Source organism: Carcharodon carcharias, chromosome 7 (assembly GCF_017639515.1).
Source record: "Carcharodon carcharias isolate sCarCar2 chromosome 7, sCarCar2.pri, whole genome shotgun sequence".
Classification (NCBI taxonomy): domain Eukaryota; kingdom Metazoa; phylum Chordata; class Chondrichthyes; order Lamniformes; family Lamnidae; genus Carcharodon; species Carcharodon carcharias.
In genome coordinates, this window is record NC_054473.1 from 40,714,298 (window position 1) to 40,741,490 (window position 27,193).

Here is a 27,193-nt window from a genome sequence, read left to right on the forward strand (position 1 = left end):
TTGCATGAACCACTAATATTTCAAATACTGAGCAAGTTTGACGCACCCTACTTTCAAAGGGATGTGCTGAGAGAAAAGGTCTTCGCATGAAGTAATGAAGACACACACACATTTTAGTGAAAGGATAATGAAGGGTACAATTCATCTTTGGCAGGTAGTAGAACGTTGGCAATAAAATTGCAGTCTGTTTTATATACAGCTTTATTTCCCAAAATGACAAAAACAGGCCCAAATGTCAAATAGCTGCTGTTTTGTTCCACCATCCAGGACAAATTTCACCTTCATGTGAAGAGGACTGAATAATGTAAATATTTAAACTTTCATTAGACTAGAGAACATGAATACAAAATTAATCGGCCTTATGCAATACTGCATTTAAAACAGTGCAAATGTAAAACTCAATTAAAGCAACTACCTTCCAATACGAAAAATGGTACATTGAGAAAGAAAACAGACTAAGTGACAACATACATTTATAGAATGCCTTTATGTAATAAAACATCACAAGGTGCTTAATGGAATTACAGTAGCAATTTTCTCAAGGTGGTTTGCCATTACCTTCCACTCTCAGTTGACTTCAGCTCAAACGTGAATAGAACCTGCACTGATTATGTTTTGAACCACACACTAGCCATCTGGTCAGCTGAACTAACTAGCTCCAAGTTGTAATATTACTGGACCAGTAATTCAGAGGTCTGGATTAATGGTTTGGAGAGTTGTGTTCAAATCTCAGCATAGCAACTGGGGGAATTTATGTCTAATTAGTTAATAAATTTGAAATAAAATGTAAGTCTCTAATAATGATCATGAAAGTACCCTATTGTTGTAAAAACCCATTTGGTTCACTAATGTTCTTCAGGGGAGGAAATCTGCTGTTGTTACCTGCTCGAGGTACATAGAAATGTGCTTGACTCTTAAATGCCTTCTGAAATGGTCTAGCAAGCCAGTCAGTGATATCAAACGGTTATAGAAAAGATGAATAATAATAAAACCAGACAAACCACTTCACATTGACTTAGACACACCCTGCCCAGTTGACCCTGCAAATTCCTCACTAACATCTAGGCACGTGCCACAATTGGGAGAGCTATCCTATGGAGTCAAGCAACAGTCTGACAGTCATACTACCAAATCAAAGCTAACAGCCAATGTCCAAGACTCTTCAATCCCTTGTATGTGCTGTCCAACTAGGACAGACTCACCAGAGGTGGTGGCACAGTGGTATACAGCTAGGAAGGTGTAGCCTTGTTTTAAGATCTCTACTTATGGAGTCTTCACATTATCCATTATCGCAAAGAGTTTTATTACATGTAGCAAAGCCGCAATAAAATGAACATCTTATTCTCTATCAAATAACTTCTACATATCAGAGAAGACTAACAATCCACACTTACACAATGGTACAGAACTGGTGAGATTGGAAAGATTCGAGCATCAAACTTGAGCAAGGAAACATCTTGCTGAGTACCATCTATTGTCCTCCCTCAGCTGATGATTCAGGGTTCCTTTATTTTCAACACCACTAGACTGAAGCACTGAGGGTAAGGAGCCCAGAATGTACTCTGGGAAACTTCAATATCCATCACCAAGAGTGGCTCATTACCACGTCTACTGACCAAGCTAGCTGAGTTCTGAAGGACATTGTGGTCAGACTGGGCTGCAGGTGGTGATGAATGAAACAATATGAGGAAAAAAACCTGCTTGATCTAGTCATCCCCAATCTACTTGGTGCATTTGCATCTGTCCCTGGTAGGAGTCCTTGTGGAGAGAAGTCCCATATTCACACTGAGAACATAGTGTTTTGTGGCACTACCCTACCATCTTGCCAAATGGTATAGAACAGATCTAGCAGCTCAAAATTGGGCACCTGAGGCACTGTCAGCCATCAGCAGCACCACAATCTGCAGCCTCATGCCCTGGCATATCCTTCACTCTATCGTTATCATCAAGCACAAGACCAACCCTGGTTCAATGAGGACTGTAAAAGCACATGCCAGGAACAGCACAAGGTGTGTCTAAAAATGAGGTGCCAGGCTGGTAAAGCTACAACACAGCTGTATGCATACTAAACAGCAGAAACACCATGCTATAGATAGGACGATGTAATCCCACAACCAATGGATCATATCAAAGCTTTGTAGTCCCACCACATCCAGTTGTGAATGGTAATGGAGAATTAAACAACTGACTAGAAGAGAAGGCTCAAGGAACACCCCCCATCCTCAAAGTGCCTTTGAACGAGGGACACTACCACTCCCACCCCCCAGAAGGCCACAGGCAAACTCAATGGAGTTTGTCTGGTGGCCTTTGGAGGCACAGGAAAAATGTGCAATTTGCATGTAATCCCTGAGCCATCACTAAATCCTGGTGGGCTCAGGGATAATTGCTATCAATTGACTCAATAATTTCCCTATTTGACAATACAATGAAAGCAGGTGTATTTCCCCCCCATGGACCCATTCCTACCTCCGACTTAATTGAAGATTTTCCCACTGCCAGGAAACTGACGTATGGCTTCGCCAAAGTAAATGAAGTGGGAATAGATGTAAAAGATTGGCACTCTGGCAAGGCAATGCATAATCTTGGCTCAGCAGTGGAACTCTCACCTGAGTCAAATAGTTTGTGTCCAAGTCCCAATCCAGAGACTTGCATTATGACAGCCACTACACTTAAGGAACTTAACTGGATGTGGAGTGCTTGGGGTGTCTTGAGCTTGTGAAAGACATCTTTTGAATACAATTTCTTCTGAAGTCTATATTTAGAAACTGTATAGGCTTGTCAGTGTAAGTGGACCTTTCCACCAGTGAAGGCATTGCAATGTGACTAATAATGTACCGATAAACTATTTCCCAAATTGCCATATGTTTTGTTATTTGATTACTATATTAGTATTAGCTGAAACTGTACATTAAAGTCCACAATATGACTTTAAAATAGCTATTAATTACATCTTGGCAAATTATTGGCCACCTTCTAACTCTGCTTCATATGAAGAGTAAACTTGGTCTTGACTCATGAATCTCCTGGTTCTATAGTTCATTCTCATGATCTTAGATCACAAAACTTTAGTATCTAAAAAAATTAGATTCAATAACAAGCACAAAGTATTTCTATAAAGTTTATTTAATTTCATCAGAATTATGTCAAATGGATTACGTAGACACCTTTCATTATTGGAATTTTGATGTTCCCAAATCTTCCAGTTTCATGAAGACTTGCCCATCCGTAGACGAATAAACAAACAAACAATAACTATATTACAATGAATAACAGCACACTGATACCAAAAAACAACATGCAACATTTAAAAAAGGTTACAACTTTCAACATACTAGAAAGACAATCTGATCTTACCTATGTGGATAGAAATGCCAACATGAGTGCATGCATACTTAAGGACTGGATCCTTTAGTAGTGTTATGAAGTTTACATTGCAATGGGGTGCACAACCCATTGCTTCTTTTGTGAAAAAGGAAGAAAGGAACATTTAGAGTTTGCAGTATCAAGTATGCAGAATGGGGGATGGATGTGGTCCACTGAAACTGGCTATGTTGCAAAGAACAGGTGTCTACCAACAAAAGAAAAACCATAACCCTTCTATTATTTTTAACAAATAACCTTGCATTAAACCAGTCAACAGAGGTAACAAAACCACTTCAAAGATCTACAGCACCACAAAGAGGAGGCTGAAGGACCTCTGAAGTGGTTTCAAAAATACACCACTGGATGGGGTTGCTCAGGGAGGGGCCATAAAAGTTACAATCAGCAAGACTTAATTTTTATTCAGAGACACAGTATATAAACCAGGCAATTTCTGTGCATCTGATGCTTTTCTCCCCACAATGGACAATTTGCTCTAACTCCAAAATCTAGTTCCTTACCCATGCCCTACCAACCCTTGTTTGATCCAGTCAGGAGGCATGTTCAATAATAGTCAAATAAAAAAAGAACCGACACCCCATTTTCACAAAATGGAATGGTACAGAAATATTTCTTCAACAGATTCTGTGTTTTGGATTGGCCCATGGTATCACAAAACTCTGAAAAAGGGCAAGGTAAAATTTCTGAAACAATTGTTTATTTGGGCTCAAATGTATTTGGATTTAATTCTTCAGCTATTATGCAAGTTAGGATCTATATTGGCTTCAATTGGGAGATAAAATGGAAGAAATACACTCAATAAGATAACTGTGAATTAATGGTTTAATCTTCCACCAATTTATGAAACCTACGACAAACATTCGCAAGAAGAGTTCAAAATCAAGCTGTGCTGCCAAAAAAAAATCAACTTCATAAATCACAATATTTGAGAGATGAAAACTAGTTAACAAGCCTAGACCAATATTACCAAACGTGCCTCCTGTTAAATAAAACATCTTGTCAAATTAAATTGTGGCATCGGTCTAGGATTTTGATAGTTCAGAAGACAGCCAGTCAAGACCTTCATATAAGCCAGTTCCTTGTGTAGCACAAGTAGCCTGAACATACCACTGTTCCAAAGACAAAGGAAAATATGGCATTAGAAAAATTAACTATAAACTTATTTACCAAATTGAATACAGAAACACTAACTATTGACATCATCTTAAATAACAGAATTGAAGTAATTGGCATTTGGTCAAGTGTGTTTTAGATCTAAAAAAACCTTGACAACAGTCTCCTCTTTTACCACCTCTGGAGCCAATGACTTTCATCAAGCTATGTTTCCATGAGTACTGGTAGCCCTCTAGTACTTTACCTAAGTGGACAATCTTTTATGTGGGCTAACACAGCAAGTATTGGCTGTTATGCCACAGGACATCATAGCTAGCATCCACACAAGCATTTTTCAGCAGAGATTACTGGAATTAGTTTAAGCAATGGAGTCTTGATTGAATATTCCTCCCCAGACGATGGACAGTATCCACTCTTTGCATCCTTACCACTGATCCAGCTCCAAACAACTTATGCAACCCAAACCAGGGATCATATGTGAGATTTTCATAATCTACATAAGCCTCCAAACACTACCAAACAGAGTACATTCGTCGACTGATGAATTAGGAAGTGGACCGTTCAAATTTCTGATATTTTGGAAAGTTGATAAACTGACCATGGTGAGGAAAAGATATTTTAAATAAACCACGTTGGTAAACCGCCTTTCATTGCTTTGGCATCCCATGAAAAGCAGATGGGATGTATAAGCTGATCAATCCAATATCATCGGTTTTACTCCAAAGTTGAAAGTTTAATCCATGGCGTTTTGCCCACCTACAATCTCAACACAGACATTTTGGACTGTATAGTCCTGCTTCTCATTAAATACATTTAAGTCGTTGGAAAAATCCTATTTTGTCATTTTGACGGAAAATGGATCTTCAAAGAGCTGACTACACAAATTATATTGTAAGCCAATTTTGCAAGCATTAACCCATCTATGTTAATTGCCATGCATGTTGCTGTCAAATTATGAACTAGTATCTGCAATTTAACAGCATTGAGTAGATTACTTACAATTCTGTTATGGAAGCCCTGAAGTCCTAATTTATCTGTCATTTCACTGACGGTCAAGGCATTTGGCAGGTCCTGTTTGTTGGCAAATACCAGTAGAACAGCATCTCTCAATTCATCTTCTTGAATCTAGAAAAGAAATTAGTTATATAATTCCATTATCACGGCAAATTTTAATTCAAGATTACAAGCTGTATGATCATTCAACTTATCTGGAGATTGCACCTTAGTCAAGTTACACACAGGGTAAGGAAATTCATGTTATCAGCCCTTTCTTTGACTCCCACTCTTGAAATACTCTCATGCTCAGATTCTGGTATGTTGACCAAACAGCTGTTCTGCATGTCGAGTCAGCTGAACCAGGTTATCAAACTATAAGGACATTATGGTCATGATAGGGAATGTATCATTTAACATAACTATATGCAAGCTTCCCAGCCAGAATGACAACAGTCAACTTTGTTAGTTCAAAATTATCAATGCAAATTGTATTTCTGATGCACTGGCAGCCCTAACTCCCCATAGACCAGGAGCTTCTGTACAAGGCAGTTACTCCCCTCTGGTACTTCAATTAAGTGGTCATTATTCATTCACAAAACTGGATGGTGCAAGGAGATTATCTGACTGAGACCTTTACAGCCAATCAGGACCTTGCTTGATGCCCATATGCACAATTCCAGGAAGGATTGTTATGTAGTGAACAGAAGTGCCAAATCTGGATTGGTGTTACCATCCTTAACTCCAGGGGATTTCTTCCAAATTTGGTGCCAACTACCATCTCAGCTACAATCAGTGAACTCACCAGAGACCTAACTCCTCTGATCTGCTTGGAGTGGCTTTTCTTAAAGCAATTTATGCTTGTGCTTCATCCCTCAAAAGGTAACTAGCCTATATAGCGAGTTAGCCAATGACAGTGCTTTCTTTAGTCTTTTATGGCATGTGAGTGTCAAGGCCAGTATTTGATGCCTATTCCTGATTACCCAAGGGAAGGTGGTGGCGAGCCACTGTTTCGAACCACTGCAGTCTATCTGGTAGTATACCCATGGTGCTATTCTAAAGGGAGTTTCATGTTTTTGACCCCGTGACAATGAAGGAACTGCGATATAGTTCCAAGTCAAGATGGTGCCTGACTTGGGAGAGGAACTTATTCAACAGTTTTGGGGCATTACCATATTGCTACCTCCCTGATGGTTTAGTTGGTAAAAATAGCTTGAACTGAGTCAGGACAAACTTGAAGTCCAGGGCTTCATTTGATTTCAGCCAGTGAAAATAGTGGTACAATTGATTCCTGCACCACAGGTTAGCAGGAAGGGAAAAAAAAAATCAGCCAGGACTCCTCTTTTTGTTTACTATACAGTGAACCCTACTAGAGAATGTGTACATGTGGACATTAGTTAAGGCTAGAATAAGGATTAGCTGTGCTGCCCAACACAATTTAATGCCTTACCAACATGCCGGGTACTCAGAAAAAAGAATGGCTAAGATACAAAGTGGAATAAGGATTAGCTGTGCTGCTCAGCACATTTTAATGCCTTACCAACTGCCGGGTACTCATAGGAAAAAAAAATGGCAAAGATACAAAGTAGAATAAGGATTAGCTGTGCTGCCCAACACAGTTTAATGCCTTACCAACTGCCGGGTACTCATAGGAAAAAAAAATGGCTAAGATACAAAATGCTTTGCAACCATGCACTGAGTTATTGCCTTCAGAAGAGAATATTTGGAGAAAATACCAAAAAAGCTATATCAAAAAATGCAGTCATCTGTAAGCATTCATTGTGGTCATTTTGAAGTCCCACACCTGTGTTACATTTGATGACACCTGCCCTCCATTTTTTAAAAATAGTTTGCCCATTGTTATGATAAGACTTTTAGCTTGCATGCAATTGTAAGCTTTGACCACTGGGTGGTTTGCACATTTTCAGAGACCATCAAGTTTTTTGTTCATGCAAGTTTTAATGCTGTCATTAAAAAAATCACTTGGATTTTACTTTCATGTTTAGATATTTGTCTTTTAGCTCTTGATTCATCCCAAATTTAAAAGAAAATAGGGTTCTTGCCCATCCACTGCAACTGCTGTCCATCTAAAGTGGCTGTATTTTTAAATTTTAAGAATTCCTGTTGTGCATCTCTGATTGTGTCCCCCATCACTGCAGCTCTGTTGCAGTCTGATATATCCCTATTGCCAGGCCTCCCTTTTCAACTGCGCATAGAATTATTTGACCCCTTCTATTCTTGCTACTTGGTGGTTTGGTTAATACGGCCCAGGTTCTTGCTATTTGCACCTGCAATATAGATGAGATTTTAAAATATTTCCACACATCTCCAGTCCCACCTTTAGCTCAAAGAGTTAAAAACAAAAATATTCTTGACTCACTCCCATCTGGTTCACAATACAATTTATAATTGCCACTGCCTTTATTTTAATAATTTCATACAGCCATTTTGAATTTATTCATTTTATTTGATTAATATATTTTAATCGAATCTCAGATTATTTCATTAGAACATTTTCAAGAAAACAATACGTTTTAATACATTTACAGAATCCTAATGAATTAAGTACCCACTGTGTTTATTTTATGGCAACACCGAATTAAATGTTTATTGCCACTGCCACTTCTATCACATTTACTTCATTACTAAATTTTAATTTAAAACATTTCAGGAAAAAAGCTTTTAAATGCTAGAACTTTTAATAAATTCTTTAAAAAATGGCTCAGTTCCTATAATTCCCATCAACACCACAACTGCAAATATTACCTATCTATACAACCAAGAAATTTAAACTAATATGTACAGGAAAGGAACATTTTTCAGAACACCAGTAAACAAGATACCAAATTCAAGCCTTAATGAATATCACATACCATTTTGTGCAGCTCTGCTGATGCTTCCTGAATTCTCTCTCGGTCATTGCTATCTACCACAAAAATAAGACCCTGTAATAAGATGAGGAAAACATTTTATACTTTCTGTTTGCAAGATTTACTTTGCCAAAGCAGGAGTATATAAGAACTCTTTAAATTTGCACATGAACATATGCACATACCATTTACAAGATGCATTTTTTTATTTTTTAAAAAAGCTATAAAAGTATAAAATACTCAAGATCTTCCAACAATGTAGTTACTTCAATGCACTTGCTATTATATGGTGAAATACCAATCAGTTCTTCACTCCACTATATGCTTGCTATTGCTGATGTTATAGAAAGGTTGAGAAAGTGGAAGGCTATTCTCTGCCCAATCCCCCACCCCCAACCCCCCAAAATACCCCTAGAGGTGAAAGGGTGGAATATAAGGGAGGAAGGGTGGAAGAGAGAAGCAGGAGGAGTAATAGCACAAAGTAGGAGCTTCACATGTTATTTCTCAAGCTCAGCTCTAAAGTCCCACCCCACTGGCAAGGCCTTGCTAATCAGGAATGAGTGTGATTTTATACATACAATATCTAGTTATATAGTATTACTCAGAGGCCATCAGAAACCCTGGTTATTGTAACTGTCATGTTGAATGACACAACCTCTTATGTTCTCCTAATCTATAATAGCAGATCAAACGAGTAATCTATCAAAGCACATGACTTGCATCATAAACTAAAAATCAAGTACCAGGTACAGTACCTCACATCCACCTATCCGAAAACTGGCAATGTCCAAAAACAGAGCACTTTATTCTTGGGAGAAAACAGTTCAAGATGCCCTTGAAAAAGTGCTCTGTTTTCCCTTAATCTGCTGACAGAGCAGTGTTAGGGCTTTTAACTGATACAGGTTATTGCAGTCATTACATTCTCAGCTGGCTGCCAAAGACAGGGTACATAGCTACGCTACGAACATAATATGTGGTTTTGATTAGACACCAGACCCGAAAACTGGCAAGATCCAAAATCCAGTATGAACTCAGTCTCAAGGTTAACGGTTTCAGCAGCTTGTCTAATTGGTACGGCACTTTTAATTCCCATCTCAGGTACAAAAACAAAGAAAAAAAAACTTTCCTTGCTCGGATAATACAGAACTCAAGTTAGCCTGCGGACTAACTCATAAATGGGTATCTGTATGGTTCATGACATTCCATAGGAATACTGGTGTGAGCTACAGTGACGGTGATTCAGCATAGAATTAGTCAGCTGAGAGAGATGTTTGTTATATTTCTGCCTGGGCATACAGCTCTTAATAAATCTTCTGCCTGAAAGACCTTCCCTTTCTGGAGCAAAAGCTACCTGAGTTGAAGTCATTCATCCATTCCCTGAACATCGGAACAGGTGTAGGCCTTTCGGCATGTTGAGCCTATTCCGCCATTAAATTGGATCATGGTTGATCGTCCACTTCAATGCCACTTTCCTATACTATGGCAACTAGGGATGACCAATAAATGTTGGCCCAGCCAACAAAGCCCACATCCCATGAATGAATAAAAAAGACAGAAAAAAACAATGTTTGCACAAACAAATACAGTCACTCAGAGCAGGGTTCAGAGACATCAGACTTGTCTCCTTGCTAGTCCATCTCCAGCTAACTAACCTGACAATTGGTTGGATTGAATAGACTGATATGTATGCTAACAGGTGTCAGGAACATGCTTCTAGCAAGAGGAAACTACTAGCTCTGCAGTTAAGTGTATAATTAAGGTAGCCACATGAAGCTGCATTGTTTGTGAATCTGGTTTTCCTCAATGCAATTTTTAGACACGTCAAAACAATTCGGGTTGAATCCACAGGCTCTAAAAGTGTACGATAACAGAAATGGAAAGTGATTAAGCAATCTTAATTACATAACAAAAATTGTTTCATGAATAAAAGTTATTTAGTCCTGTAATTTGTTCAACATAAATGTTATGATTTGTAATATGTTGCAGCTTATGACAGACTATTCACAGAACAAAGCTGGTAATTGCAATTAACACTTAACATACAACGTGCGCTCTGTCTCATAGCTGTTTTGGCTCCAAAGAACAAATTATTGGTGTAGCAATATGTGCATCTATCAAGCTGAATAACTTGCAGAATTTACTTTAATTGCAGAATGATTGCTAAGATAGATTTTTAAAAATTCCATGGTACAAAGTACATCACTTCAATGACTTGTCATTACAACACTACCATACACTTCACACTGCTGGATCAAAAGCAAAGGTCCTAGGAGATTAAGCACTCTTCACAGTTGTATGGCATAGGGAAAAGAGAAAAAAAAGCCATAGGGAATAATTTAGAGGCCAATAACCCCATCAGAAACCATCTATACTGACCATCTGCCCTCAGGATTAGGCATCTATACAAACTTGCAAATAAAGATAGCTGAACAGAAGACTTGGTCCAAGTTTCTCACATTGGGAAAAAAAGAATTCTATGCTCAGGATATAAAGTGCTATGAAAAAATAAATTCTGTAATATAAAATGCTTAAAAAGGCAGTAAATAGCTAATTAACCTGGTATGTATGACCAATAAATAAGACCAGTATACGCTCAGGAGGTTCTTCCTGATGAGGTGATTTCCAAATCAAAGTCCAAATTTCAAAACATGCAATCTTGCTGCACCACATCAGATATTGGATACATCAGTTCTGTGCAGTGATTAACTACAAAATCTTAATGGAGAAGTTACTTAATTTCAGATTTGTTGTCATATTAGAAATGCCCCTCTCCAATGCAAATTATAATTTACCACGGGCAGCTTCCGATTTTGACTGTACAAAGATATACATGAAGGCCTTCGATCCAAATTTGAAGTATACTCATGCTCAAAACTGGTTCTATTTCCAAGTGTAAAAGACTCCGACTGCAGTTATAGTCACATTTAGACCACTACAAAGCATTTCCTCATCTTCCTCCCACAACCCCACCCCAAACACACTGAGGAATAAATGTTGGCTAGAACTAAAATGTTTCATTTCAAATAATTCCTGATCAGCAGTATATCAAAATCAAGACACAAAATACAGCCTCATTTTGAATAACACAGTTCATGTGACATTCTGCAATTCTAGGGAATAGGTTCTGAAGATTCAGCAAATACCCACGGTTCCTTAAAGCAAATGATCAATAAATTCAGAGAATTTTCTAAATAATTCACTTGAAGTCCACCTATGCTCACCAAGTTATGAAATACTATTTTGCATGCATCACTGTGTCCTTGATACTCTTTCAGGATAAAATTTGTATATTTTAAATTCATTCATTCATGGTGCCATTAAAGGAACTATTTGAAAGATGAGCAATAGGTTGTATATAAAAGCACAGTTACAATGCTAATGTAGCTATGAAGGGCATATAATTATTCCATAAAATCTGTATTGCACCTTCGAACAAACGCATCAGAAAACAGTAATATTTTCAGATTTTTTGAAACAGGTAGCTGTACAGGCAATCAAGTTTTTAAAGCGGAAGGTTTAAGAGCTTTCACCGAGACCAAATTCAAAAATGCTGGAGGAACAGTTACAAGACATCTTGTTTAAGCCAATATTACAACTTACTGATATGAAGTGTGATGCAAGTCTAATCATTAATGCCAGTCTGTTTGTTCATATTACTGTAAACTAAAGCAACTCTTCAGCTTGAAATAGACCTTATGTCAAGTATTCAGGGGTGAGAGTGGCTGAAGGAAAAAAGTCAAAATGTGTGGCTGAAGACAAAGATTTGAATTTTTTTTGTGACAAGGAATCATGCAATTATAACACCTCCTATGATCTGTATGAAATGCAAAAGCTTTGAGGCCACTTCAAATGGGTGGAATTATTAGACTTCAAATGGGTTGAAACATTCGTTTTCCCTTTGTTTACCTTCTATTACCGTCAAGACTGTGAACCAATGCACTTGTATAAAATCAGAAATGTGACCTCAGCACTTCAACATTCAATGCAGTTAGTGCATGTAATACAGAATGAAGTCTGTACTCACACCAGAACACGAAGCAAAGGACTGTGGCAGTGCTTTGCAAACTATTTTCCAAAGTGGCCCCATTTTAACTCACCACCACCATCTCAAAGGCAATTAGCCTCGGGCAACAAAGGCTAGTCTTGCCAGCGATACCCACATCCCACGAAAGAATTTATATAATTCTTAAAAATGAATGCAACCCAAAACACCAGCAAAAACAAAGCAGCAATAGTAATATTTGGTACATTATTAAAGTTCACATATTATAGATCAGCATATAATATATAAATATAAAACTCACTCTTTTTAAAGAACTTTGCAAAAAGGTTATCATTTTATGTAACCATGTAGGCTTCAACTAAGCTTTCCATATTCCATGGAGGCAGAAGACTCAGTGAAGCCCCACACACATTTTATTCAGCTCATCTCCCCCCACCAAACACACCCCTCTTCCCAACCAACCTCTCCCCGCTACACAGCAGCTCCCATTCCCAAACCTCTTCCCCGTCACTCACTCATGCCCTCCCTCCCCACTCGGTGCCCTCCTCACTGACTCAGATGCCACTCATGCCCTCCCTCCTGACTCAGATGTCCCTAATGTCCTCCCACCACCCCCCCCATCCTAGATTTCTCCACATTACCCAGCCACAGCTCCTTGTTGCCATTGCGGCCCGTCAGTGGATCGCCATGGCTTCTCTTTAACAGGCACCACTTCTGGGAATCTGGACTGCCAGGGAAGGGTGAGCCACCCCTCAGAGAGGCTCAGTAGAGTGGCTCTGGAGACTCAGTTTCAAGTAGGCCAGGGAGCGCAGCCTCATCTATGAGGCTGAGCCGGAAAATGACCAGTTTTCCATTATAAGTGTGTGAAAGGATGAATTGCAGTTTTTAATAAGAGCTGCAGTTCGCATAATGACAGAGACCTGACAATTTGATAGTGGTGATATAACTCCATTGCCACCTTTATATTAAAAGTTCAAACTAAAATAAGTAGAGACGAATGGAAATCACTTGTATTGTAGGGGAAGATACTGGAGAAAAATTGCAGTCTTCTCAGGAGAAGCTCAGTAAAACAATGGGTGAGAGAAATACTCACACCATGTCCTTAAAATTTGAAAACCGCCCAATAGTACTCTGGTTTGGAAGTGCGTTTTCTGCTCCTACAGGGAGGGAGGGAACTTATGATTGGAGAAGCAGCAAGGTTAGCGCCAGGTCCAGGGTAGGCTCAGCCAGGTTCAGCCTGGTGTGGGCTGAGTCATTGAGGCTGTATCCCTAAACAATTTTTCTTATTGATTCCGCCAGAACATCACAGTTTTCTAAAAACCATAAAATAAACCTGAGTGACAGCTTCCCAGGGCCTGGTCCGGCTTCACTGCTGGTGGAGACTCCCTCCTCTGCTTTCATTTTCTGCTTCTTCTCTTCAGCCTCCCGGAGGATGTCAAAAAGTGACAATGTAGTTGAAAGCAGTGCAGCTACCGCAGGGTCAGCCAGAATAATAGCTCTCTGACCTCCGGTCATAGGCTCCCTCTCTCATGTCCTTGCTGCTCCTCTAATCATAGATTCTGTCTCTGGAGGAGCAACAGGATCAGGAGGGAGGAGGAGCTGAAGAAGCAAGCGTGGGAGACAAAAAAAATCTGTGAGTAGAGGGACAGCTTTGTCTCTCTTGCACTCGCTGCTCCTCCAATCACATCACTGTAGTCAATTCCCGCTCTCTTTTTTTAAAAGCCCCATACCAGATCCAAAGGTCAGAACATACATTTAAAATGGATTTCCAAAATGCCAACGTCAGAAATCCACCAAACAGTGAAAATTTCTCATGCCTGAGTATTTGCTCAGTCCACTTTCAGAAGGACCAAGAAAGCATTTGTGTAGAAAGCACAAATATCTGGTCTAGATCACATGTAGATGCTAATGTTACATCCTTTGCTTATATCATGAATAAATATAGAGCAGTGCGAGTCAACTTCCATAAAAGATGCTGACTACAGGAGCAATCTGAAAACAGCAGTACCTTGCATACATTTAGCACCTTTAAAGTAGGAAAATCACTGCCACTGAACAAGTGTTGGAAGTTAAAAATGAATTTACAGAAGTGATATCCTTAGCAGGCTTAGAAACTTAGGAATCAAAATTTATGGCACAGAAGAAAGCTATTTGGATCATTGTATTTGTGCTGGCTGAACAAAAAAGAGCAATCCAGCTTGATCCCACTTTCTAGCTCTTTGCCCATAGGCTACTGCATATCAAAGCTTTTTTTAAAAAAAAAAGATGTGATGAAGGTTTCTGCCACTATCAATCTTTCGGGCATTGAGTTTCCAACAACCACCACCCTCTGGGTGAAAATTTTCTCAACTCCCCTCTAATCCTTCTGCCAATTACTTTAAACCTATTCCCTTTGGTTATTGACTTCTCTGCTCAGGGAAAAAGGTCTTATCTATCCACACTGTTAAGGCCCTTCATAATTTCATACACTTCAATTAAACCACCCCTCAGCCTCTTGTGTCAAAAATACACCCTCCTATCCTATCTTTCCTCATAGCTAAAACTCTCCATTGCTGGCAGCATCCTCATTAATCACCTCCCCTCTCTGGTGCAATCACATATTTCCTGTGATGCAGTGACAAGAACTGTAAGTAATACTCTAGCTGCAGTCCAACTTGTGTTTTATACAGTTCCAACAAAACCTGTTCTCATATTAACTGTCTCAGTTAATAATGGAAAGTTTTCCTTATGCCTTCTTAACTATCTTATCTACTTTTCCTGCTACTTTCAAGGATCTATGCACAAGCACTCCAAGGTCCTTCAATTTCTCTATTTTTCTCCGTATTCTACCATTTATTGTACATTCCCTTGACTTGTTTTCCATCCCTCACTTCTCCAGATTAAATGATGTTTGCTCATACGATCATTGTTGTTTTTCCTCACTACCAATCAAAAAACCAACTTTTGTATCAAACTTCGTTATCACGCCCCCTACATTTAAGTCTAAATCATTAATATAGGCCACGAAAAGCAAGGAACCTTGCCCTGGGTACCAGGGAACCCCACTAGAAACAGCCTTTCAGCCACAGAAATACCCATTGACCAAAATCCTTGACTTCCCGTCGCTGAGCTAATTTAGGTCTAAAGCACAAGTCAGGTTCATTAACTAGGGCCCAATGTTTCCTTTAACTCCTGTTCGCTGTGTGTTAGCATGGTCCTATTAAGATTGATGAGTGGCTGTACATGTGTATCTTAAAGGGAAAAATGATTTGGGTAACATTTGTTCCCTGCAATGCAACTTGCCAATTGCATCATGGCTTAGTGCGAACACTGGTACCCACCATAGCCAAATTGCACCTCCTGTATTAGTTTTACAGAAAACTGTATGACCCTAAGTACAAAAATGCTTAAACGCAGGTGACTGTACATGTGTAGCAAAAGCTCAATGCTCAAAATATGCATTGTGAAGACCTATGACTTAGAAGAAGCACAGTAAGGAAAATCTATTTGTTTTTAAGAATGCTTGAAAATTACATAAGAGTTTGTATCAATTGTACAGGGGTTAATTGTAATTCTCTTGAAGAAATATTGGTCCATTTGACCTGGCGATCCTTGACCTGGAAGCAGTACCAACAGGAAGGAAGTTAAGACCAGAAGCCATGGAGCTGGCAGTCACAAAGGAACTCTGGAAAAATACACCATTTAGAACTGATGTGACCCAAGTGAGGAATGGTTTGTAGACAGAGATAAAAACAAAGAGATAAGAGATAAAAACAAAAAAACTGCGGATGCTGGAAATCCAAAACAAAAACAAAAACAGAATTACCTGGAAAAACTCAGCAGGTCTGGCAACGTCGGCGGAGAAGAAAAGAGTTGATGTTTCGAGTCCTCATGACCCTTCGACAGAACTTGAGTTCCAGTCCAAGAAAGAGTTGAAATATAAGCTGGTTTAAGGTGTGTGTGTGGGGGGCGGAGAGAGAGAGAGAAGTGGAGTGGGGGTGTGGTTGTAGGGACAAACAAGCAGTGATAGAAGCAGATCATCAAAAGATGTCAACAACAATAGAACAAAAGAACACATAGGTGTTAAAGTTAAAGTTGGTGATATTATCTAAACGAATGTGCTAATTAAGAATGGATGGTAGGGCACTCAAGGTATAGCTCTAGTGGGGGTGGGGAGAGCATAAAAGATTTAAAATTTTTTTTAAAAATAATGGAAATAGGTGGGAAAAGGAAAATCTATATAATTTATTGGAAAAAAAAAGGAAGGGGGAAACAGAAAGGGGGTGGGGATGGGGGAGGGAGCTCACGACCTAAAGTTGTTGAATTCAATATTCAGTCCGGAAGGCTGTAAAGTGCCTAGTCGGAAGATGAGGTGTTGTTCCTCCGGTTTGCGTTGGGCTTCACTGGAACAATGCAGCAAGCCAAGGACAGACATGTGGGCAAGAGAGCAGGGTGGAGTGTTAAAATGGCAAGCGACAGGGAGGTTTGGGTCATTCTTGCGGACAGACCGCAGGTGTTCTGCAAAGCAGTCGCCCAGTTTACGTTTGGTCTCTCCAATGTAGAGGAGACCACATTGGGAGCAACGAAAACAGTAGACTAAGTTGGGGGAAATGCAAGTGAAATGCTGCTTCACTTGAAAGGAGTGTTTGGGTCCTTGGACGGTGAGGAGAGAGGAAGTGAAGGGGCAGGTGTTGCATCTTTTGCGTGGGCATGGGTTGGTGCCATGGGGGGGGGGGGGGTTGAGGAGTAGGGGGTGATGGAGGAGTGGACCAGGGTGTCCCGGAGGGAGCGATCCCTACGGAATGCCGATAGGGGGGGTGAAGGGAAGATGTGTTTGGTGGTGGCATCATGCTGGAGTTGGCGGAAATGGCGGAGGATGATCCTTTGAATGCGGAGGCTGGTGGGGTGATAAGTGAGGACAAGGGGGACCATATCATGTTTCTGGGAGGGAGGAGAAGGCGTGAGGGCGGATGCGCCGGAGATGGGCCGGACACGGTTGAGGGCCCTGTCAACGACCGTGGGTGGAAAACCTCAGTTAAGGAAGAAGGAAGACATGTCAGAGGAACTGTTTTTGAAGGTAGCATCATCGGAACAGATGCGACGGAGGCGAAGGAACTGAGAGAATAGGATAGAGTCCTTACAGGAAGCAGGGTGTGAGGAGCTGTAGTCGAGATAGCTGTGGGAGTCGGTGGGTTTGTAATGGATATTGGTGGACAGTCTATCACCAGAGATAGAGACAGAGAGGTCAAGTAAGGGAAGGGAAGTGTCAGAGATGGACCACGTGAAAATGATGGAGGGGTGGAGATTGGAAGCAAAATTAATAAATTTTTCCAAGTCCCGACGAGAGCATGAAGCGGCACCGAAGTAATCATCGATGTACCGGAGAAAGAGTTGTGGAAGGGGGCCGGAGTAGGACTGGAACAAGGAATGTTCCACATACCCCGTAAAGAGACAGGCATAGCTGGGGCCCATGCGGGTACCCATAGCCACACCTTTTATTTGGAGGAAGTGAGAGGAGTTGAAGGAGAAATTGTTCAGTGTGAGAACAAGTTCAGCCAGACAGAGGAGAGTAGTGGTGGATGGGGGATTGTTTGGGCCTCTGTTCGAGGAAGAAGCTAAGGGCCCTCAGACCATCCTGGTGGGGGATGGAGGTGTAGAGGGATTGGACGTCCATGGTGAAGAGGAAGCAGTTGGGGCCAGGGAACTGGAAATTGTTGATGTGACGTAAGGTGTCAGAGGAATCACGGATGTAGGTGGGAAGGGACTGGACAAGGGGAGAGAGAAGGGAGTCAAGATAACGAGAAATGAGTTCTGTGGGGCAGGAGCAAGCTGAGACGATCGGTCTACCGGGGCAGTTCTGTTTGTGGATTTTGGGTAGGAGATAGAAGCGGGCCGTCCGAGGTTGGGCGACTATCAGGTTGGAAGCTGTGGGAGGGAGATCCCCAGAGGAGATGAGGTCAGTGACAGTCCTGAAGACATGTGCCTTGTCAGTTTTAACCGCATCCAGGGATCTCGGCTACCAGTGAAATGACTCGAGAGCCGAATCAACTGAATGGGAAAATGAGAAATCCTATGTACCAGAGGCCGAGTTGGAAAGACAGAGATTGCACATAGTACCACATTTGTGTGGGGAGTGATGTGGGTGCCTGCGCAAGACATATCTTTGTTGTATTAACTATTTAAAGTGAAATCTACCCTTTTATTTGAAGTATCGTTTGCCTGTTAATTCACATGTAATTGGTGTTGGTTCTAATTCGTATTGAAGTAAAAGCTACAAGAAGTAGAATCTTCTTCATTTGGGGGGTCATTTGGTAAATTTGGTTATTTTGGTTTACGGTTTCCCAACAGGACCGTAACAGTGATTCATTTCAATTTACTATTTAACTTTAACATTTTAACTAACATACTGATTCAAAGGATCAGCGCCCAAATTGAACATGTTATCTTTTCTCTATTTTGAACGTTGATGTACCCTGCCATGTATTTCCAACATTTTGCAAATATTTTTCCTTTCTATCCATACTGGTTTGAGTCCACTGGCACGGGGTGAATAAAAGAGTTAGACTCTCAGTACTGCACACATAGGGCAAATCTATATTAGCTGAGTGGTTAAAAACCTAATTGAGCACTCTAAGTTTAGACAGATGATGCACAAAGCATATAAACTTACTGTTTCCTGAACTGGTAGATCCATGGAAATGTCATTAAGGAAAGCTAAGAGTAGTGGTGCATCTCTCCTTAACCCTAAACCATTGTCCAATTTATTATAAAGAAATACATGTTCATGGTTTGGAGCTCAAAACTGCCATAGCTCTCTATGTAATTTTTATAAAAGTGCAGTAACCGCAAAGTTGGAATTTCGCAGAATGTACATAAACCAGTTGGAACATATAAAGAGAAAATACAGAATTTTTATAACATAAAGGAGTTGAAACTGATTTGAGGGTCACTTTGTCATTTCCACAAAAGATGTTTCAGCATAGAGACTTGTGAATTAAGCACAATAGTGTACAATGTACTTCAACTCAACAAATTAAATTTAACTTACTGTGCTCTAAGCAATCAGAATATCAAAATACCTGGGTATTCTGGAAATAGTGCCTCCACAACGGTCTAATTTTGTCTTGGCCACCAACATCCCACACAGTGAAACTTACATTTTTGTATTCCACTGTTTCAACATTGAATCCTATTAAAATAATTCAAAATTATAAACAAATTAATTTGTCATCAGCGTGCAGCTTTTGAGGTATGCTTACAAGAACAGATGCACTATAAATCAGACATAAGGAAATTTAATTTACATAAAATAATTAGAACTTGCTCTGTAGACAGTGATATTTTATGCCTTTAAGAGTAAGCTGGTCTATTTCTTTGCCTTATTGAAAACTAAAGGTGTTAGTCAGGAAAATAAACTTATTGTGAATCATGAAATGTAATTTCAGGAACACAATTTCTATTTTAACGGATTATGACAGTAAAACCTTTCACTACATTTCAGAATCTAACTCCTGACATATCCAAAAGATTAGTTAACTTTAATTTGATTTTAAATTAACACCTATATTCAGAAGTACACCAACACACACCCACACCACACAAAATAGGGTAGCAATTCAACTCAAGAATGGTTAAAACAGTAAGTGCATAGGAACATCCAAAACAGAAACATAATTTCTGGTGTGCTCCTTCCACATTTCAGATTTCCATTTTTTGCTATGCTGAAGTTACTCTGTATATTAGCTTACATCTCAAGGGTTTGCATATCCATGACTATTCATTACTAGTGGCTTGCTAAATAATGCAGACCACATCTTGAACTCATCTTCTAGTATTAAGAACATTTTCCATCTACCACCAAAAATATGCTAAAACACAACAGTCTTGTTAAACATATCCAAGTGAACCTTTATTACATCTCTTAACTTTTTACAAAAATATATATATGTACACAGCATCATATTACAAAGATGAAATGGAAGCTTTGGATCTGTCATGTAAACATTGGTACTTCACACAAAGGTTGCCCCCCCCCGTCTTTGGAAAACTTCCAATACATTCAGGTTTTATTTCTTTCTTTCATTCCTTCCTTTCATCCAGCCTCCACACTGTAGACTCATCGACATTGTAGTCGAAGTACACATCAGTGCTTGGGTGCCTGCTCAACGTCTCAACATCTGCTGACATAAATCAGCGTGGACTCAACCCTTATGCCAGATGTCGACACACTGACCAGACACTCAAATCCACCAAAAATTTCTATTATTCCAATGGTCCCTTTAAGGAGGAGCTGAGGGTCAAGATATCCCTGGTTATTGCTAAACTAACATGTCTCAATCCGATACTGTTGGTGCTGCTGCAATCACCAGATAAGTGGGGAGAAAAAGACTTGGGTTCCTGATCACCATCCAATGGCCATTAGTGGAAATGTGTTTCAATGCAGGGTGGGTGCAGTATGTGATTCGTTCAGGGTCATGGCCAAATAATCCAGCAACATCGGAGTCAGATTTACAGATGAATTGCCACCACACACCTCCTTCCAGTACTAAAATGGAGTGCAACCTGTCCCAATGCTCTGAGATGTCAAGAAAAAGATCAAGTTGGAAAAAAGAAAACATGCGGCGAAACAACAAATAAAACTAACCAACAATCAAGAGACAAATAAGGTATAGTTTACTGATAGCCCTTTGGTAGTCAGATGGAACCAATAATCCAGTATGATTCTTACTTACCAATAGTTGGAATAGTTGTTACAATTTCACCTAACTTCAGTTTGTATAAGATGGTGGTTTTACCAGCAGCATCCAAACCAACTAGTACAAGAAACAAAAACATCAAATTAGTGTTTATTTGACTTTAAATACTTAACATGTGTTTATATATTTAGTTTGAAAGCTACACATCGAATTCTTGAAATAAAAAGACATTTCATTATTTTCCTCTAAAGCTTTTTGGAGCTTGTGCTTAAAATTTCATAACGAAGTGGTAACTAGAACCTGTGGGGTATTTTTAGTGTTTTAGCTTTCAAACTGCCAACACTTACAACAGCCAATAATTACAGTTGCGGTTTATATTTCAGTGCCATTTTCCTAATGTAGTTTGCATACTAAAAAGCATGAGGACAAATAGATGGCACATATATCTCCCTACCCAAATTACTAGTCCTCCTGCAGAATAAGTAGCATCACAAGTGAAAAATCCTGACTCAGTTTGTTGATAACAGTTCAATGTCATCTTTACCAGTGATAAAGAATTAATGCTTCAAAGGTGTAACCGAAAGGATAAATAACTGGTACATAAACCAGAATGCCCCAAGTCCATACTGAGTTACCTGATGCTAAATGGGACAGCAGTTAAGTCATTAAAAATATTCCCAGTGTTTTTTTTAAATTCATTCCTAGGATGTATCACTGGCAAGGGCAGCATTTATTGCCCATCGCTAACTGCTCTTGAAGTATTGGTGGGCCGCTTTCTTGAACTGCTGTAGCCCATGTGGTGTAGATACACTCGAAGTGCTATTAGGGAGGGAATTCCAACATGAGTCGTCATTTGAATTTGCAATCAACAGCAAGGTGACGGCGCTCCCCACTGACCTCCAAGAAAACTGCCCACAAAGATCGATGTGATGTGGGTTTTATTTTCCCCCACAATTTCATTCCAGCTCCAGTTATAGGGGATCTCAGGCATCTTGCAAGTGATATCAAGCAAGCAAAACAGCAATTATACTGAATAATTCTTGCAGACAGCAAACCAGAAATAATTATGAGGATTTATTTATCAGTTATAATTTTACAGAAAGCAAAATAAGTATTGGAACATGCATGTGGAATTAAGGCAAAAGCTGAATCATTTAAAAAAAAAATCAGTGGAATTTTTTGCATGGATTGGAGAAATTTGACATTCCACAAGCATAAAATTAACTCAGGACCAGAGAAGTTCTTAAGCAGTAATTATGATTAATATGCTGTTAAAACCCAGCTAACACCTCATTCAACAAGGCTTCACTTGTTCAAGGGCTTATCGAGACTAATAGTGTAAAATGTGGAAACTCACATCAAACCAGTGATATCTAATTGATTTCTATCACTGAGGAGTTCAACAGAGCACCCAGACGAACAGGGGATCACTGACAGCAACTTTTGGATATCCACATAAATCTACCATGTGGGCTGTGAGAAGCCGCTGTCAGTTTCAGGGAGAGTAATGATGGTAACCTGACAGTTTTGCTGTCAATGCAACCTCAAAACTCAGGTCAATGCTTTCAGAGAAGAAAACATTTTAAAAATTGTTACTATGCAGTAGCAACACAAGTGGTATGCGCCAGTAACAGGATGCTGCCATCAAGCCAAAGAGACATTCTGCCTATCACACAAATGAGTGATGTGGCATATGAATTTTGTGATAATGTGATGCTAGGTATGTAGGCTGTACGTCCCAAAGATTGGTGGATTGCATCAAAGTCTGTCTCTTCCACTCTTCACAACGGGCAAGGTACAGGCCATACCCGACCAAGCTGTGCTTGCAAAACTCAAAACAGTGCCCAATATTAGAAGTGATTTGGCAACATTTGCCAAATAATCCTCAGTGTGCTAAGAATTACGCTGACAACCAATTTAAGATCATCAATTGGGCTTGTAGTGAGGCACATTTGCATGTATAGGAAGCTAAATATATTAATACATAGGTCCCTGTTCTTTGCAGACAGAAAGAAAATGTACACACGTTACGTCTGTTTCAGCTAAACGAAACATGTGACAGCCATTTACTGGTCAAGACATTGCCCTGAGAAATGAGTCAATCAAGGTCAAGTTGCCTGGTTTAAATTTCAAACAATGCTTGGCAGTTAACTGTCAGTAACCATCAACTGGTGCATTCTCCCAGGTAATGCCGTTACCAGAGTCCACTTGCCAACCAATCAGCACTCTCTTCTCATGCAGTATATATTGTTTCCCCTGTATATTGGTATTCTTGCAAAGTGTCCTGATGAATGCAAGACGAAAAGGTTCGCCATCTCTTTTTTCAGCAATATTTTAAAATTTAATGCTTCAAAGATATAGCCCTGCATTTGACATTATCGTGTCTTGGTCTGAATTCTTGACTTAAAAACTGATCGTTGAGCAACAGAAAATTGGTGATCAGTTTATTTAATGTTGCGCCTGCTGTTATAGGGTAAAGAGGGTGCGTACTACAAAGTGCACAGTAAGGTTTACTAGATTCCAATAAACTTAAATAAGCAAAACTTACATTTACAATATACTTTAGCACAGAAAATGCCCAACCTGAAAGGAGATTAGGTGTGGTGACCAAGGGCTTGGTCAAATAGGTAAATATTAAGGAGATTCTTAGAGGAGAAACAGAGGGGTTTAGGGAGGGAATTCCAAACTGTGAGACCTAAACACTGCTGTCAATTTTGGGACAAGAAACTGGGAGGGCTTAAAAGAATCCAGAGCCAAAGGAATGGAAAGCTTAGGTGATGGAAGAAGATAGAGCTGGAGGTGACTCCAGAGAAAGGAATTACAGAGGCCATGGAGAGATTTAAAGGCAAAGGATTTTAAATTTGTGAGAAATAAAGTACTTTTCTTGATCTCAGGACATGCCTACTAATTACGCATTTTTGAACTGTTGTGATGGAGGAAAAAGCAGCCAATTTATATACAAGGTCCAAAAACTGCTTTTGTTTAATGATGTTGGCTGAATGCCAAATGTTGGTCAGTACACCAGGACAAATGTTTCTGTTCTTCAATATAATGCCATTGGATCTTTCAAAGTCCATCTCAGAGGGCAGGGGCCTTGGTTTAAAATCTCACCTGAGGGAGAGCATCTCCAACAGTACAGTACTTCCTCAGTACTACACTGGAATATCAGCCTAGAGTGCTAGAGTGGAACGAATCATATTGGAGTTGGCAGATGATGACACGGAAAACATCACATGGTCAAAGTCACACAGACTATAACTTTTGTAGTGGGAAGGAATGATAAGATTGAAAGGATTCCAAACAGCAAATTATAGGAGATGAAAGCAAAGTTGGAGATAGGGTGTTAGTATGTGAGAACAAAGTGGTCTTTTTGAGTGGGGAGGGGGATTATGTTAATGATTTGGAAAAATTGGGGACAGAACCTGAAGATGAGGAAGCTTTTCTGCCAGTTGGTATGAGGATAGCAAGGGAGGTTAGGTGTCAGGATTTTAGTGGGAATGAGGTTGAAAGAGTAAGAGGTAGGAATTTGAAGGGAAGTGGGGGAGGGGGGGAAAAGAGTGGGAGAGAAATGAGAGAAACTAAATTAAGGGCTTTACGGAAAGAGGGACAGAAAATATAAAAGAGCTTTTTTTTTTACAAGAATAAGTTTGAAAAATTACAGCTCATTAATACCTCAGGGTCACATGATGGGCCAAAAAGCAGTCCAGGGAGGTTAGAATTTCCTTGATGCAACTGATGGGCAAATGCGATAAACTTCTGTTCAAAGGTTCACTCCATCCACAATCATTTCTAAAGTCAAAAGGCACTCAGAACAATGTTATATCCCAAAACAGCCACTAAAATGGGAAAAACGTTGGCTTGTATTCTTTGATCAGCAGCCAAGGAACAGCACGAGCAGTTCTTTGCACTTATCCAGACTTTCTATGGCCTTTGGCACAGGAACTTGCAGTGATTAGAATTCCATTTTGGCACCCTCTACTGGGGATCTGGTAACGGTGTGAAAGGACAAGCAACTATCCACTCTTTAAACGATTGAAGTATGCTTGATGAGCACTACAGTCTAGAAGAGGAAGTGTAAGTTAGAATCCTTAATTCAATGCCAAACCACGTCCAGGAAGCAAAATAGAGAAGGAAAGAAAGGAGGCATTAAGAATAAAGACAAAAGAAACAAAAGTATTCTGAAACAAGGAGACAATTTAATTTTCAATGTCAGAGAGGTTGTTTGGCTATAGTTCACAACTTCCATTTATATAGCACATATAATGCAATAAAATGTCCCAAGACACATCACAGGAGTGTAATGAAACAAACTTTGACACTGAGCCACAAGTTGAGGACAGATGACCAAAAGCTTGCAAGCAAAGGCAGATTTAAAGGTGCAGAGAAAGGAAAAGAGGTTTAAGGATATGATGGCAGAGCTTAGGGCCTTCGCAGCTAAGGCGTAGTTGTCAATTTGGAGCAATTAAAATCAGGGATGTGCAACAGGGCCAAACTGGAGGAGTGCAGAAATCTTGAAGGGTTGTAGGGCTGGAATGGGTGACAGAGATGATGGGGGTGAGGCCACAGAGATTTGAAAATAAGGATGAGAATTTTAAAACTAAGAGATTGTTGGACTGGAGGATAGGTCAAGGGGACTTGGTGCAAGTTAGGTTAAAGGCAACAGAATTTTTGGATAAGTTCAAATTTATGGGTGGTGGAAGATGGGATGTGACCACAAGAGCCTTGGAGTAAGTCTAGAGGCAAGGCATGAATGAGAATTTCAGAGGCGGATGATCTGAAGCAGGGCAAAATTGAGCAACGTTAGAATTGGAAACAAGCAGTCTTGGTGCTGCTGAAGCAGATCTGTGGGCTACCTGACAATCAAATTTGACACCAAGCCTGCAAAGAGTCAAGTACATTTGACAATTGCTAGGGAAAGAGATGGAGTTGGCAGCTAGGGAATAGAGCTAGTGGCAGGGACTGAAGACAATGGTATAATAAGACTAAGTATGCTCTGCTAAATCTGTTTAACTAGAATGGTCAAGCTGTAGCTTTTTCTGGCATGTTTAGTGGGTAGTTAGCAGAAAGTACAACTTAATGTGTTGCATGTGTTTCAATCCCAAGTCTCTAGGTGAGACACCAGTATCGTGAAGCTTGTGGAGGAATAGAGCAACTCAAACAGTACATTTAGGCATTTAACCATGTGTTCTGGCTGCAGGATGCTGCCCCCAATTTGCTCTTCAATAAAGGTTAGAGTGCTGATAGTTTTCCTCTTTTTAACTCTAAAATCCAGCCCAATTAGGTCTGAGATCTGTTATAGTGAAGTACTGAATGGAGTACTGTCGGATGTCTTTCAGATGTTAATCCAAGGTTTGTGTTCTCAGATAAATATGGCACTAAGTGCAGTAGGGGAGTGTCCACGCCAATCTTCATCACAAAAACTGCTATTCTGGAGTCCTGGGGCGCTGGCTCGATCGACACTCTTCAAATATCACTGTACCCCAGATCTGGGAATGTGCGGCCCTGTAATTCCATTAACTATGGCTTTATTCACGTGTCTTGGCTCCAAACCCTTGCAGGCCGGCCGGGCAGGATCGAGCTGTCTCGGGCACTCTTCCCACCTACACTAAAGACTAAGCAGTTTATGAGATGTTGGGGTTCCTGCAGTTACCGCCCGGCCCCTATTCAGCAACATTCAATAGCCAGCGGAGGAATGGGGACAGCACACCCGTTGAATCTGAGCTGAGTGCTGAACAAAGAGAGCCGAGATCCGAGGCCCTGGCCACGGGCAGCCCCGAACCAACGAGCCGGAAGGGCATCAGGGGCTGCCACGGGAGGGCGGGTGGTGCCTCATTTACTCGCCTTCCCCTTTCTCCTCGTCCAAACTTACCCATTAATATCCTGACTTGCTTCTTGCCGAACAGCCTTTGAAAGAGAGTGGTGAGGACGATCCCCATGTTGCTCGCGCTCCCGCTGCTCCTCCGCGTGTTGCGCTCCTACTGCACCTCCGGGTCTCACGCCGCTACCGCTGCGACTGCTCAGAGCCTCGCACTACCGCTGCTGCTGCGACTGCTCAGAGGCTTGCGCTACCGTTGCTGCAGCTACTGCGACTGCGACTGCTCAAAGCCTCGCGCTCCCGCTGCTCCTGAGGCTGCTCCAGGACTCGCGCTGCTGCCACG

At 40.4% G+C, this 27,193-nt stretch overlaps 1 protein-coding gene across 1 annotated transcript; it reads right to left on the reverse strand.

Moving 5' to 3' along the window:
* Positions 1–3,105: 3,105 nt before the first annotated feature.
* LOC121279909 (ADP-ribosylation factor 4) lies at positions 3,106–27,193 on the reverse strand. The gene is made up of 6 exons (XM_041191461.1): positions 26,905–27,193; positions 21,072–21,152; positions 19,419–19,528; positions 8,361–8,432; positions 5,494–5,619; positions 3,106–4,490 (listed from the first exon to the last, which is right to left on the reverse strand). Exons 1-6 carry the CDS (start codon positions 26,969–26,971, stop codon positions 4,404–4,406), a joined length of 543 nt encoding a protein of 180 aa, XP_041047395.1. The 5' UTR covers positions 26,972–27,193; the 3' UTR covers positions 3,106–4,403.